Source organism: Hyperolius riggenbachi, chromosome 5, assembly GCF_040937935.1.
Source record: "Hyperolius riggenbachi isolate aHypRig1 chromosome 5, aHypRig1.pri, whole genome shotgun sequence".
Taxonomy (NCBI): domain Eukaryota; kingdom Metazoa; phylum Chordata; class Amphibia; order Anura; family Hyperoliidae; genus Hyperolius; species Hyperolius riggenbachi.
In genome coordinates, this window is record NC_090650.1 from 134318484 (window position 1) to 134334043 (window position 15560).

General features: G+C 42.1%; 1 protein-coding gene across 2 annotated transcripts in view; it reads right to left on the reverse strand.

The window, feature by feature from the left end:
* Positions 1 to 2395: 2395 nt before the first annotated feature.
* LOC137518434 (intraflagellar transport protein 70A) overlaps positions 2396 to 15560 on the reverse strand; it is a 92618-nt gene continuing 79453 nt past the window's right edge. Inside the window, exons 17-20 of one of the 2 annotated variants that reach the window (XM_068236277.1) lie at positions 13028 to 13106; positions 11058 to 11187; positions 9325 to 9457; positions 2396 to 3549 (exon numbers count right to left, since the gene is read on the reverse strand). In XM_068236277.1, coding sequence (XP_068092378.1) covers positions 3504 to 3549; positions 9325 to 9457; positions 11058 to 11187; positions 13028 to 13106 — 388 coding nt within the window. In that variant the 3' untranslated portion in view covers positions 2396 to 3503. Of the gene's footprint in view, positions 3550 to 8664; positions 9458 to 11057; positions 11188 to 13027; positions 13107 to 15560 lie in introns of those variants that run through there. The other variant, XM_068236278.1, reaches the window with a different exon arrangement.

The following is a 15560-nucleotide window of genomic DNA, read 5'->3' on the forward strand; positions in this document are numbered from 1 at the left end:
AGATTAGCTCTCAAAAGAGCTGTTGTGGGGTGCTATTTTAGCAATAAGAATCAGCCAGGAGCAAGCTAACAAGCCTATAACAGCCTTACTAATCTTTCCCTGTGAGAGTCTGCCAGCAACTGTCCCTTCTCTCACTATTGCAGGCACACGAGTGAGTGTAATGGCCGGCAGAGCCTGCCTTATATAAGGGGGGGGGGGGGGGCTCCAGGAGAGAGTGTAGCCTAATTGGCTACAATGTGCCTGCTGACTGTGATGTAGAGGGTCAAAGTTGACCCTAATGGCGCACTATGGGGGGCAAATCGAACTTCCGCAAAAGTTCGCCTTCGCTTGTGAACGCGAACCACCGAAAGTTCGCCTGGAACCGTTCGCGTGCGAACCGTTCGGGCCATCTCTAGATACTATAAGGAACCTGCCTGTTGATGGTGTTTCAGGAGGAATCCGTTGCTTCCGGATCTTGGCGCTTGTTCCCCGCTGATGACGCTGCTGCTGGAACACAGGACGCACATTCTGATAGGCGGAGGGCGCATTCCCAGTACGCCCTCTGCAAATGTAAACAATGACTACGGTCAGCTGACAGCGCGGTGCCAGCTGACGTTACAGCTAGGTAGGTGTACCGCTGTGTGATTGGATGTGTGGATTGTGGCTGGCCACTGATTGGATGAAAGTTGTATTTAAACCTGCAGAGTGCTCTCAGTCATCGCCCATAATAAGCATAGCTGTGGCTAGTTGCTGGGTGCGCACTTACATTGTTGAATTACTGGATCTCGACCTTGGCTTGTATTTGACCATTCTTGTCTGCTGTTATTAAAGAGACACTGAAGCAAGAATAAATCTCGCTTCAGTGCTTATATTCAGCAGGGGAATGTGTGCCCCTGCTAAAACGCCGCTATCCCGCGGCTAAATGGGGGTCCCTTACCTCCCAAATCCCCTCCATTCTTTACGGGGATCTCTTCCGCATTGAGGCAGGGCTAATGGCCGCAGCCCTGCCTCACACGCGTCTATCAGCGCGTATCTCCGTCTCTCCCCCGCCCCTCTCAGTCTTCCTTCGCTGAGAAAGGCGGGGGAGAGGCGGCGATGCGCCGCTGATAGACGGCGATGCGCCGCTGATAGACAGCGCTGAGAGGCAGGGCTGCAGCCGTTAGCCCTGCCTCAACAGCAGCAAAATCTACGACCAAGTTAGTCGTAGATTTTGCAGGGGGGGGGGGAGGTTTGGGGGGTAAGTGACCCCCGTTCAGCCACAGGATAGCGGCATTTTAGCAGGGGCACACATGCCCCTGCTGAATATACTGTAAGCACTGAAGCGAGATTTATTCTCGCTTCAGTGTCTATTTAACCCTTGCTTTGATTCCTGGTTCCTCTTGCCTGCTGCCTGGACCGACCTCTGCCTTTTGCTGGATACTCTTGCCTGCCGCCTGGACCGACCTCTGCTTGTTTATTGGACACTCTTGTCTGCCGCCTGGATCAACCTCTGCCTGTTAACTGGATACTCTTGCATGCTAACTGGACTGACCATTGCTTGTTCCTGGACACTCTAGTTATACTTAAACTAATCATTGCCTGTTGAATAACCTTGCATATGGACCTTGCATGAACTCTCTCATATATTGCCTGGATCATTCACTACCTGTTAAATAACCTTGCATGTAAACCTTGCATGAACTATCTCACATATTGCCTGGAACCTTCACTGCCTGTTCCTGATACATCTGTCATTACTGGCAATCAACGCTGAGGGCCTCATCCTCCTGAATCAAGGTAATAGTCCTTTGTGATACTTATTAACTATTGAACTGTGTTACTTACCTCAGTGGAGTTCTGGTAGGTTATTGTCCTCTCTACTTCAGTCTGTATGCCTTGCACATTGAGACCTGGGGGTAACCGTAGTCAGGAGACAAATAATGTGTTCTGTTCATGCGGGGGTTTGTCTATAGGTGAAGACCGTGGGCCAGGCTCAGAGCCATGGCAATAGATTGGGGTATAGAGACTGATTTGGGACATAACCTGTCAGGCCTTACAGCTTTTAATTTGTTTTCAACTACTTACAATGGTTTATACAACACTGTAAAATCTAATAACAAATATATGGAATTCCAAAAACAGTACATTACACTTTGTACAGAAAAACAGCTTGGTTTGTAAGTATGAAATATTGTAACGTAAGTCGTTTGTAAGTAAGGACTGTCTGTATACAGAAATCCAGTGCCTCAGAATGGTAAGGAGTATAGGACAGTGCTGCAGCACTATCCCAACTCAATCAGGATTTTTCTGATCTGTGTATCTTTTCTCCTTCTTTCTATTTTATGTCTGTCAGAGTCTTACAGAAATGAATGGATGGACAAATATTATTACTTTTATTTATATATCGCCAACATGTTACGTAGCACTGTACATAATATATAACAAATATTGGGAAGCATAGATACATGAGATGTTCAAAACTATGTACAACTAGGACATCCAGCAACAGAAGTACAAGTACATACATAGTTATTTGTGGTTTTAGACATCACCAATACTGGTAAATGTATATATGATAAATTACAGCAGAATAAGAAACACTAGGAGGAAGTCCCTGCCCTTGCAAGCTTACAATCTAGATGTTAGTGGGTTAGAGACATAAGGGTAGAAAGTGTAAGAGGATGAGGCAGTGAACCGCCATTGCTACCTATAGCAAATTGTATTGTAATAAGGTGTGTTTCGAGAGTACTTTTGAAGGTTTCTAGGCTTGGAGCATGACGGATAAGCTGGGGGAGAGAGCAATGCAAAAGAGAGCTGATGCTTGTGAGAATTCCTGGATATGGGAGTGAGAGGAGGAGGCCAAGCTTAGAGGAGTTATGACTGCTCTGCATCATAAGTCTTGCCTGTGTGTATCTTGGAAGTGGCAAAAAGATTGAATATTGAACTGTCAGCATATGCACTTGGCAAGAGTCACCACATTGTTTAGAAATCAATGTTCCTAAACTTGCCCCAAAACAAGACAGTGGCGAGTGCTCTACATGTAGATGGGAAACAAAAGCCCTCCACTGTGTTACCTCTGTATATTTTGTTTTTGGTAAATGTGTATTTCTAGTACTCTTTAAATATATCTTTAACACCTTTTAAATACAATATTTATATTCTAAAATCTACATTTTGCCTTATTAGTATTGATTGATATACCTCCAACATCCTGCATGGGGCTTTGCAATGATAATATTAATCTAAGCATACATGCAATTTCAGGGCTACAAAGCACTGTAATACATTAAATACACAGCCATGCAGCACCCCCAGTAGGAAGCACATAACAGAATTGTAAAGCAATTTACAGCAATACAATGATACAATAGCTTACAGTCTAGAAGGACTGATACATAAGGTAAGGGAAATAAAAAGCTGTTAAAAACCTTGCACAAATACCTGCCAGAGCCGAAGCATATAGCAGAAGACTCAGGGAGGGTGGGTAAAACATGATGAACTTTCCAAGGTCAGATTATACAGTATGTTGATATGGAGATGACCAGTTATGATGAAGATGTAGGAGCTGAAGAAAGCACTTGCAGATGAGTCCTGAACATGAGAATGGACAGAGGTTACTAGAGAGAAGAGGTACAGTTCCACAAATAAATGTGTATTTGAGATGGTATCTAGTGCAGCAATGTACAGATGGGCTACAGCCTATAATGCAAACAGGCACCTGCACAGGTATTTACAAGTGATTTATGTAAAGTAGAATAAAACTGTGATATAACATTCAATAAAAATGTGCTTTCCTACTTTTTATTATCCATACAGCTGTCATATTTTCTTTTGTGCATAAGTAATATTGTTTGTCTTTAAATAACAAATCTCCAAAGTACAATTTATCTGTCTTGAAAGCTGACATTGCATGTTTTTGCATAGCTGCTGTATTTATACTGTATATTAAAATCTATCTAGTGACCACTCTCTGCTTCTCATCTTAGTACAACCCAGTTTTGGCAGTTTGCTAATGCTTACTAAATGTACCTGACAGAGGAATGTAAACAAAAGATAATGTTATCAGCTCTTCGGATGCAGCCAGAAGCTTTCCTCTGAAGCAAGGAGCTTTCCACTGAAGAACAAAGTGCTGTGTTTAACTATTTGAATAGTTTTTATGCTGTAAATAATCTTTTGGAGCAAAGATGAAATGCTGAGTTTCATACCACTTTAACAAGCTCAGCAACTGACTGACTGCCTACACAGATCTAGGTGAGCAGGTGTGTATGGAATGGGGCTTATGATCTAATGTTCTGCAATAACGGATTTAAACACAATCCTGTTTATAAAAAGTACCTAATATGGTTGAAATCTCTGCTTTTGCCTTATGAATCCATCCTCTGCTCCTCCATCATCGTCTGTTATGCAGAATCAGACGCTATGAACAAATAAAACTCCACAGGGTGATAAACACAGTGGAAAAGAACATTGGCGGTGCCCCCTTGCCCTCGCTAGATCTCAACTCCTTGAGAATAAAGACAAGGACCTCCAAGATTCTGCTTGACCCCTCCCACCCGGGCAGGCGTTACTTCGAGCCCCTACCATTGGGACACCATTTCAGATCCATCCCCTCCAGAACCACCAGGCGCATAAACGCATGAACACCTTCTTCCCCTAAGTGGTACACCTGCTACCCCCTCCCCCCCCCCCCAGGTTTGCACCACTGGGACACTTTAGCCCTCTTGGCAACCCTCCCCCACAGCTGCACACTCTGATCCCCCCAAGACTCTGACTTGTGTTGTTTTTTATAGTATTTATTTCATGTGTTGCCATATGTATTTGAACTGTCATTTGCCATGTGAACCACAAGCATTTCTGGGCACACCAATCTTGTGTACTTATCGAAAATAAATATGATTCTGATTCTGTCACAGCTCTAAATTAATGTACGAGGAAGAAGGAGTATGCTTCTTTTGCTGTATAAAGTCCCTATGCCATTTTGCCATAATCACTAAGTAGCTAGGCAAACTTTTACTCGCATAAAATAATGTGCATTAACGCATGTGTTACAGCATAACATTACTTTATGAATCAACTCTAATGTGCGGTGCTGTAAGATTTGAGGTGGTGTGCAATATACATATACACAGACTTTCATGTTCTTGTGTACACCTGCATTGCTATGTGCTGTGTTATTGCATAGGAAGGCATGTATTTACACAAACACACACAATGCACATAAGAAATGCTATGGATGAGATGCAACATGATCATTGTGTGTTTATGTTTTAGTGCACATTTTCAGGTCTGCAGTGGATTTTTTTTTTCATTTGTAAACCGCATGCTCAAGAGCATAGAAAACTGTGAACAAATGTGGGAAATCACTGTAACACACGGAAAACTATATACAAATTCAAGTAAATGTATGTGTATCTACATCTGCTAATTGTGGATGAAGTGAAGCACACTATAAGGAAAAAAACAGACAACGGGAGCCCAGATGGTGCAGTACGCCACAGTAGATGGTGTATAACAGATGAACTGATGAAATATACTCACAAAGGTGGGTTGCAGAAGGGAAACTGACTACTTTATACAGGTGCAGATACACAACCCTGACTCCACTCGGGTTACCAGGGGGACCTGGCGCTGGTCGCTCTCTTGTAAAAATACATCTACACTCTGGTATAAGGAATCAGATGTGAGGAAACTCCCCTCAAAAAGAAGGGAGTAAGGCACACATAAGGGGAAGAGGCGCCCAAGATGATAAAATTTATTAAGAACAAGTGTAAAAAGAAAAAAAATGAGGTGGCCTACCTCAATGACGACAAACCCATACAATATAAATTACTTATTGATGTAAAGCAAAGGCAACGCATTTCTCCCACGAAACGCGCTGCCTGTGCTTTATATCAATAAATAATTCATAATCTATGGGTTTGTCGTCATGGAGGTAGGCCACCTCAGTTTTTTCTTTTTATGCTCGTTTTTAATATATTTCATCATCTTGGGCGCCTCTTCTCCCTTATCTGTTTCTACACCTGCTATTCAGGAACTGAAGTGTGCACAAGGCCTCAGTGAAAGTTTGTGAGTTTGTGACAAATGAGGCATAATACGGTATTTTCCACAGTAACTACTTGATTTATTTAAGCATAAATATCCCCTCCTCCACCCACACAATAATTATTCAGCATCGCAACCCCCCAACATATTATTCAGCAGCATTAGTAACAAACCACATAATTGGCAGCATCTCCCCCAAGAAACATAATTAGGTAGAGTGCCAGTCCCAATCAACATAGCTAGGCAGCATTTCCCACAGAAACAAAAAAGGCAGCATCCCCCCCCCCCCCCCATAACAATTTTAGGAAGCATTTTACATCAATAAGCAGGGGTTCCCTCAAATATAATTAGGCAGAATATCCCCTTAAATCCCAAATATAATGCCGCCTGGTTTGCAGCCCAGTCTCATAGCAATCCCTATGCTGTGCTCCTTGAAGTTTTCCCTAGTGTTCTAGCTGCCCCCCCTCCTCTGTTACAGTATTCCCTGGTGGTCTAATGGTCCTCCCTTATAGCAGTTTTCACCATTAGTATAGTGGTTCCCTCTCCCACTCATAGTGGTCCCTGACAGTCTACTGGTCCACCCACCCCATATAGCTTTCCCTGGTGGCCTAGTGGTTCCCCCTCCCACTCATAGTGGTCCCTGGCAGTCTATTGGTCCACCCACCCCATATAGCTATCCCTGGTAGTCTAGTGACTCCCTCTTTTTCCAGAGTTGCTCTATTTTCTTCATATTTGGATCATTCAGCTCAAGCACAGAACATGATGCATCAACATGACTGCCGGCTCGCATGGGGCTGGGATGGCTCTGCTGTCAATCTTCATTGTGACACTGTTGCTCAGCATTGCATCGTGGGAAACTAGAGTAGATGTGCGGAACATGGGACAGAGCCTCCCAACCAGGGACAGTTCCCGGTGAAATCTTCTGTCAGCTATGCAAAACCTAGTTAAACTGAGGCAAGATTCATTTTTCAGGGGCCAAAAAGCCTGTTTATGTGACCATTCAAATCCATGTGTAAGGAAAGGAAAAAAGGTGTATGAAAATGAATTGCAATAACTGGTGAAAGTTCATGGATCCTTATTTATTAATTTGTGAAATTCTTCTTTAGTAACATAGTTCAAAGGACTGTGATGTGCTAGAACTCAACTTTCAGAGGCATACCGGTAGTAATAAACACCAATGTGTTACGAAATCACCAGTTAAAAATGCACATAGCATTAAATAAAATGTAAACAAATATGAAATATGCAATTAATAACAACAAAGAAATAAAATGTAGTTCCCGTCACAGTCAGGTGAATAAAATCTGAAGGTCAAAGAGCAAGAATCATAAAGCGCCCAAACAAGGATTTTTAGTAAGAGCGGTCTAGCAATTTATCATGTGCACAATAGACATGAAAGGCAATTTCCAAGAGCGTTTCCAGTGAATTCCTTGATTCTGCATGTAGAGTTGGTGTTTCTTGCTCTGATATGCCACAGCTGATTGTGACAAAGAAGGTGAAGTCTAATCAGCTCAGTCATTTCATTGAATAAAAATACATTTTTATCCCCCCGTTATTTAAACAACTTTTCAATGTAAAAAGTAACTTCTAGAATCCATTTCATTCACATTTATGCAACTTTTGGTGGGTGAATAAGAATTTTACTCCAGGTGTTTGAGGCTGGTGGTTTACCAAGTAGAAGCTTCTCACTAATACATGTGATGGTGATCACTGATATAAACCCCTTGTATCCATTTATTTAATATCAAGTTTGGGCTAGTAAATCATGGGAAAAGTAACAAATCGGGGGGAGAGAGGCTATGAAATGCTGGAGCTTCCTGTTGTAGAATACCTATAAAACACAAAACTGTGAAGAAGGTATATCTTCCCCAAACAAATAATCTCCTATTATGGCTAGGTTACCAAGAGACTGCAGATTCATTCTAATCAGGGACATTTGGTATACTCTTAAAGGACAAGTGTACTTATAAAATACACTTAAAGGGAACCTTAAAGAAAACCTGTAACAGAAAAAACCACCTCCCCTGGGGGGGGGGGGGGGGGGGGGGGGGTACTCACCTCGGGTGGGGGAAGCCTCCGGATCCTATTGAGGCTTCCCACGTCCTCCTCAGTCCCACGGCTGCAGCGATAAAGCTCCCCGAACAGCGGGGATGTAAATATGTACCTTCCTGGCTCCAGCGCAGGTGCAATATCAGCTCTCCGCTCAGAGATAGGTGGAAATAGCCGATCGCTGTCGGCCCGCTCTACTGCGCAGGCGCTAGTCTCCTGCGCCTGCGCAGTAGAGCGGACCCAACAGAGATCGGCTATTTCCGCCTGTCTCCGTGCGAAGAGCTGCAACAGCGCCCCCACTGGAGCCAGGAAAGGTAAATAAATCAACCTTTGTCGAGGGAGGATTGCCGGACACTTTGGGGGTGCCAGTGCTGGATTGCCTGCAGCTACAGGGGTGGGGGAATCTTCATTGGGACCCTAAGGCTTCCCCCTCCCGAGGTGAGTACCCCCCGGGGAACTTTTTTTTTGTTACAGGTTCTCTTTAAGGGAGAGGAATAGAGGCTGCCATCTTCATTCCCTTATAAACAATGCTAGTTGCCTGACTGTAATGCTGAGCTTTTGGCTCTAGTTGTTTGAGCCACACCTGCAATAAGGATGCAGTCAGTGTAGTCAGACCAAAGTCAAGCATTTTTTAATCATTTCCTTATAACAAATTACAACGTAAAGGTGATTGTGAGCAATAACAATGGAAATGGTGAGGAGAAATTGTAGTTGACGCAGTCCTGTGGGCCCCCTCAGGTAAACTCACTGTCAAGGTTTTTTTCCTAGATATATATTTTCAGAATAGATAAATGTTCCATTGTGCTTGAATCCTCAATTAGTATAGGGACCCCAGGGTGAGACTGGCTTTTCCACAGCTTTAGGGCTCATCCTCATATATATAGATAATTGGAACCAACTATATCTGCTTTATCAGAGGTGTTATCCCTGTCCACTGGCTTCATTTGCGTTTGAAACGCGGTCTCTTTAATCCAGAAAAACTGCCCTGCCCAAGGTGTTGCACTGCATCCATTGATCATGGAATGTCTCCTAGGATTTCAGTACATTCAAAATATCCAGGTGAAAGGTGAGACCGCCCAGGGACTATCCACTCCAAATATGATCTTGGCAGTCCCCTAAAGCATGCAAGTTTTTTGTTTGTAAGACATTTGCATTTTAATAGGAAAATAATGTCATTGTAATACTACAAACATTACATTAATATATAAATACTTACAAAAACAAAACATTAACACAAGTTTAGCAAATTATGTACAATCTTTTGAAACAAATTACATGTTCCAGGAGGTTATTTCATAAATGAGGGCTTTCAGTTGTCTTGATTCATATGTGACGGTGTTTTTGCCGATGTGCATTCTCTCCTCTTCCAGTGGCTGCTCAATCACAGCTGGGATATTTTTGCCGAATACTGAAAATACAAAAACATAAAATGTCTGACATGGCCAACAGAGTCTGAATGGATGCAGATGATGGTGAGACATTTCAAAGATAGGGGAGAATGTTGGAGGATGGCGTTTATCATTTTTAGAAACTATGACTGTAGCATCTCAGAAGCCTCCATTAGGCTTCTGAGATGCCCCACAATCACATTCAAACTTGCTGTGAAAATGATAGTTACAGAGTGAAAACCAGAAAATGAGTAAAGCACAGTATAAGACAACTCTAACTTAAAGAGAATCCGAGGCGGGTTTCTGAGAATAAAACCCTCATACAGAGGCTGGGTCTGTCTATAAAGCCCAGCCTCTGTTGCTATTTAGATCGCCCCTAAGCCCCCCTGCGCTCTGCAATCCCCCATAAATAACAGCCGTGCTGCTGACATGCAGCTTGTCAGAGCGTGCTGTGTTTTCCTTTGTAACGTCAGTCTCCGCTCTCTCCCGCCTCCTGCATCGCTCCGATCCCTGCCCACGTCCCTTCCCTCCCCGCTGATTGGAGGGATGGGGGCGGGGGCCGGAGCTCTGCAGGAGGCGGGGAGAGCGGAGACTGACGTTACAAAGGTAAACACAGCCCGCGCAGCGCGGCTGTGATTTATGGAGTCTCCCTGAGCGCATGGGGGATTTAGGGGCGATCTAAATAGCAACAGAGGCTGGGCTCTATAGGCAGACCCAGCCTCTGTATGGGGATTCCGTTGTGAGAACCCCGCCTCGGGTTCTCTTTAAAGCAAATCCGCCAGTGTTTTCAACATTTTTAAATTAACACTGCTGCTTAGCACCACAAGGCACAAAAAACACCTGTTATGCTCCATATCTGTTCCTGTATGGCCAAGTAACCTATCTAGAAACCTGTCTGGAATTGGGCAGTGGCACACATGCTGAATTCTTGGCAGAGGCAGTCATTTTCAGCCGCCTCGAAGTTTTGTCCAACGTGTGTACAGGCGTTTACTAAACATATAACTGAACAAAACAAATTTTAAGAGCAAACAGGTTAATACGTAAATATGTGAACATTGTAGAGAAGCAAAGTACTACACTTAGAGGTCTGTGCGAAATGCAAAACTATTTTACATAATATAGTTGTGCTTCCTATTTTAATGTAGCAGACATCGTCGGGATATTTCTAAAGAGGTAGTTTGCCTCTCATGTCATTTTTTTAAGACAGATATAGTAATTATTTAGCTTTTGATTTCTGAGATTAAAGCTGTTTCTTCCCTGCTCAGAGCTTCCAGTGGCTACTTTGCTTATCACGTGACTCCACTCACAGCTAAATTTGCCTCATGCAAGTGTCTGGTGCAAATGGAATTGTGTGGGTAAGGTTAGTGGTGGGACACTGAGAAGGAGGTGGGCACAGACACTGAATTTTCAGGATTATATTCTGGATGGTCCAATGTCAGAATAAGTACACTAAGAGAAAAGGAAGTGGTAATTTATTTAGGGATTTCTAGTGATAACTAATTATTTTAAAAGTCTATGCTGCTTGTCAATCTGACAAACCATATTATGTTGTAGGACAGTTCTAAAATGCATTATTATATTTCCAACAAAAGATGGTTATATCATTTCTTGGAAGCTTACTTTCGCAGTGTTCCAGAAACTGAATGCACTCGTAAACGACACTGTCTGGAAGCATGATCATGTGCTTTGCCATGTTCTCTAGTAGAGAAAGGAAACATCGCTTTGCATAGTACCAAGTGTCTGTTCCAAGCTGAAATACAGCAATATCACATACATTTTTTTATTAAATGTTATTTATAAAGTGCTAACATATTATTCAGCGATTTACAACAGATAGGGGAGACATTACAAAATTAAACCTTGTTACACAGGGAATTTACAGCGTTAAACAATGGTACACAAAATAGTGATGTAACAATGTAGGGATAAATATAGCAGATGAGTTACTGAGTCCATATGGTGGCAAAGAAGATCGATCAGGGAGGACAACCCTGCCAAGTAGGCTTACAATTTAACATTGGGGAAGAGGGACACATGTGGGAGGGGGGCGTTTCTCCAAGGAATGGGATTGGCGCTATTAACATGGATCTTTAATAGCGATGAGCTTCCGAGTGATTCCGAGTGGCAAGCTACTCTGAATTGAAATGGTAATGAGTTTCTGTTTACACAGCTGTGACCGTTGTGACGGGGGGGTTAAATTACCCAGAAGTCTGTGAGATAGTCTGAGGTCTTTTCTGCATCATAGGCGAACAGTGAGCGGTGTTTCACAACTCACTACCACACTTCCTCATTCCGGTTTGAAGGAAGAAGAGTGGTAGTGAGTCGTGGAATGCGGCTCACTGTTCGCCTACGATGTGGAATGGTCCGCAGACTATCCCGCAGACTTCTGGGTAAGTTAACCCTCTGTCACAGCTGTGTAATCAGCAACTCATTACCATTTAAATTCTGAGTAGCTTGCTACTCGGAATTACTCGCAAGCCCATCGCTAGTCTTTAAGGCCTACTTGAATGAGTTGAGGGTGGAGTCTAGTCTGATGGGGGGGGGGGGGGGATGGAGGGAGTCCCATAGAGTAGGGGCTGCTCTGCAGAAGTCCTGGAGCCTCGTGAGTGAGCAAGTGATGCCAGGAGTGGACATCTGTAGATGAAGGAGTGGAGAGAGCAGTTTGGGGAGTATCATTGGACACATAAGTACACAGGTAACAATAACACCTAAATAGAAGTGTAGAGTAGAAAGAGTAGGACATATCTGTTCCGGTGCTTTTGTCACAGATAGAGAAGAATGGACACATCTACCCAAAATGAAAAGAGACAGCAATAATGCCTGGTACACACGATGAGATTTTCTGGCAAATTTACTGCCAGATCGATTATTTCCAACACGTCCGATCTGATTTCCGATTGATTTTCTGATAGATTTTCCATAGAAATGTACAGAAAATCGATCGGAAATTAGATCAGACTTATTGGAAATAATCGATCTGGCAGTAAATCTGCCAGGAAATCTCATTGTGTGTACCAGGCATTACATCTTCAGATTTTGACATTCTCCACTACATCCAAAACTAAAAGAAAACATTTTATCTGGACCTTCACTTTGAAATAAACCTGTGACCAGATCCTGAAGTAAAACAACTATGAAAACGTGGATTTTGCTGTCATGATTGCTCTATGTTAGGACTTTTTTTCTTTGCACTGAAACATCCCAGTAACATCCCGCCCCCTTCATAAGTAACTAGCTGCACAGAGCTGAAGGAATTGTTACTTATTTTCCACACTTGTGAAAACTGAGTAGCTGACACCAAGTTCTATTCCTCTTAGTCCTGACAGACTCGGCATGATCAGTGTGAATCCAGGCATTCGAATTCTAATGTATAAGGTACGCAGATTCAAATAATATATGCGATTAGTCCTAGCCATATGAAGATCTTAATTATATGGACTTCTTATTTCAAAGGAAAGGGGGAATTTCACTTTAAAAGTCAGTAAGACACAACAAATATGCTACAGGCAGAACGTTTCCAATAACATCTATAGTACATACTTCTGTAACTAGCATGTTGAACAGAGCAGCACAATCTTTCTCATACTTGCCTTTTTGTTGTATGGCTCCAAGCTTTTAATAACTCGAGAAATGCCAAACTCGTAGTTTCCCTTAGCACAGTAAAGGGTTCTTTAGAAAGGCAGACAAACATAAATAAAATATTAGTGAGGGTTATAAAAAGTTGAGCTGACATTTGTAATTAAATAATGTACATATATAAAGTAGTTTTCTTATTCCCAAGTGAGGTTTACATTGTAGTCTGGGCTTCATCGAAATTTAATAGATATTTTCAAAGGGGAGCTATCATAAATCCGTAATGAGTACCCATCAGCACAAGCTATATATTATGTTATATGCGCTACTGTTTTCTGCTACATTGGCTCATTATAGACCTACAGATGTACTTTGACTTTTAGTAAAAAAAAAAAAAACTGGTTGGGTGGCAAAGCCTGATCCATACCTAATTGGAAAACTACTTGTAAAAACAATAAATATGTGGCCAATAGCTATATAAATACAATATATGAAGGTGTACCACATTTATTTATAATTCTAAATAGTGTAAATAATCATATTTCCGTTAATAAGCAGGCTTCAGTTTCACTAATGGACAGGTTTGACTAAGGAACATGCATACTTTCTGTTTTGGCTTTTATTGGGGCCTATTTTCACTACTTTGCATGTAGCGTTGTTTCCTGTGTCTTTTCTTTTGACTATAGTTTGCATGTAGGCATATATTTCATAGCAATACATTTCAGCACTTGAATGAAAACTACATAAGAATGCATTTATACAAACATTTAATATTCAGGTATTTTAAAGTGGACTGAAACTAATAGAACACAATGCATTACTTGCTGTTTCCTGGCATTTGTTAAAACCCTTCCCTGCTGGGCAGTGACAGATTCTAGCTTCTGCCTATATTGCCAGGCAATAGAGATATGCAGCTATACCCTACCCTGCTAGCATAATCCTCTGACCTCTACCCTAATTCCTCTACCCGAGTGCGTTTAAAAGTGTGGCTAAATACCTTCATTTAGAATGAAATGCCGGCACTTGTTATACACCAATAGTGAGCAAGCTGTGCAAACTACAAGAACCTGCCATCAAAATTACCCCACCCATGTGCCACACCCACTCCAGGAGCCAATTCGGACTCACTCAGAACAATGGATAGCCTGAAGAGACAGTATTAATGTGACCACCACTCTTTCTTTACAAATGAAGATATTTACCTACAGTTTGAATCACTTCCACAAAGAGTGTGTGCGTTAATGTTAAACAGAAGTTTAAAGCCAAAAAATAAAAAAATTGAAGATGGCAAATTCTGATAGTAACCATGCTAGTGTAACTTGTAAATATTACCTTACATTTTTTTTTTTTTTTTTTTTTACAAAAATTACCTTACAGTTTAACTTTTTAGGTAAAAATTCCTTTGTATAACCATGGTTGCCTGTAGTTGTGCATCTGTTTATACAGATTTAAAGCAAACCTGAACTACCTGAATTACCCACCATGAAGTCTACTCATCAATGTCTTTCTCCTCTCCAGTTTGCCCCCTGTGATCAATGGAATTCTCCGTCGTCCATTTTGAAACATGGACATTACCTTGCTCATCAGTTGTCCTTTCAGTTATAACTGACAGCAACCAATACATACGGTTGCAACGAAACGATATTTCACAGGACCACCGGCAGTTAAAGTTACGCGCATTACTATGTAAGCAAAGCGCACAACTAAGGAAGGCCGCTCCTTACATAGCAGCAAGCACTGCTATGTAAGGCAGGCAAAGCGGGCGCTCCTACACATTAAGTTGCACTGCTTGATGAATCAGGCTATAGGTGTTACAGTTTATGGTAGTACAATTACAAAAATAATGGACAAGTATGTATTGTTTGAAGGGTTGCCAGGAGAAATGCTCTTCTTTCTAAAAAATAACATGGTAGCATGTCTTAGGATCGCAAAGTTATATCTGCCACAAATTTGGCAAACACAACATAGCATATCAGCACAAACACCTCTTGTGAAATCCGGTGATGAAGGGGTCATGTTTGAGACTTGTTTTGTAGCCACTGAACTAAGGCACCACGCCCATTAACTCCTATGTCTACCACAGTATTATAGACCATCCATACGACAGCAAAAGCTTGGATGAAATTGGCTCATCCAACAGGATACCGTTCCCAAGTAAAACAGAAGATCTTCAACAGACTGATTGAAATAAAATATAATCAAGGTTTTGCAGTGGCCCAGTCAAAATCAACACCTCAACCTGACCGAAATTCTGTGGCCAGGTCTTTAAATATACTAAGCACCTGGGTGCTCCTACGTGCAGAAAAGGTTTCAAATAAACCTCCCCCTAAGGGAGGTTCATTGATTGTGCTTTTGGGGGCAGGGTGCATTTACTTACCTGCAAGGGGCTGCTCCGTTGCCCCCCTGTCTATATGGAAGCCTCCATATTCTGTGTCCCTGTGTAGTAATATCCTGCATTCCAGTCCACTGCAATGCATGCCGGGAGATGTAGATAATGGATGTGGTTACATCTACTGGCCAGGAGATTAAATCACATGAATGGGAACTATA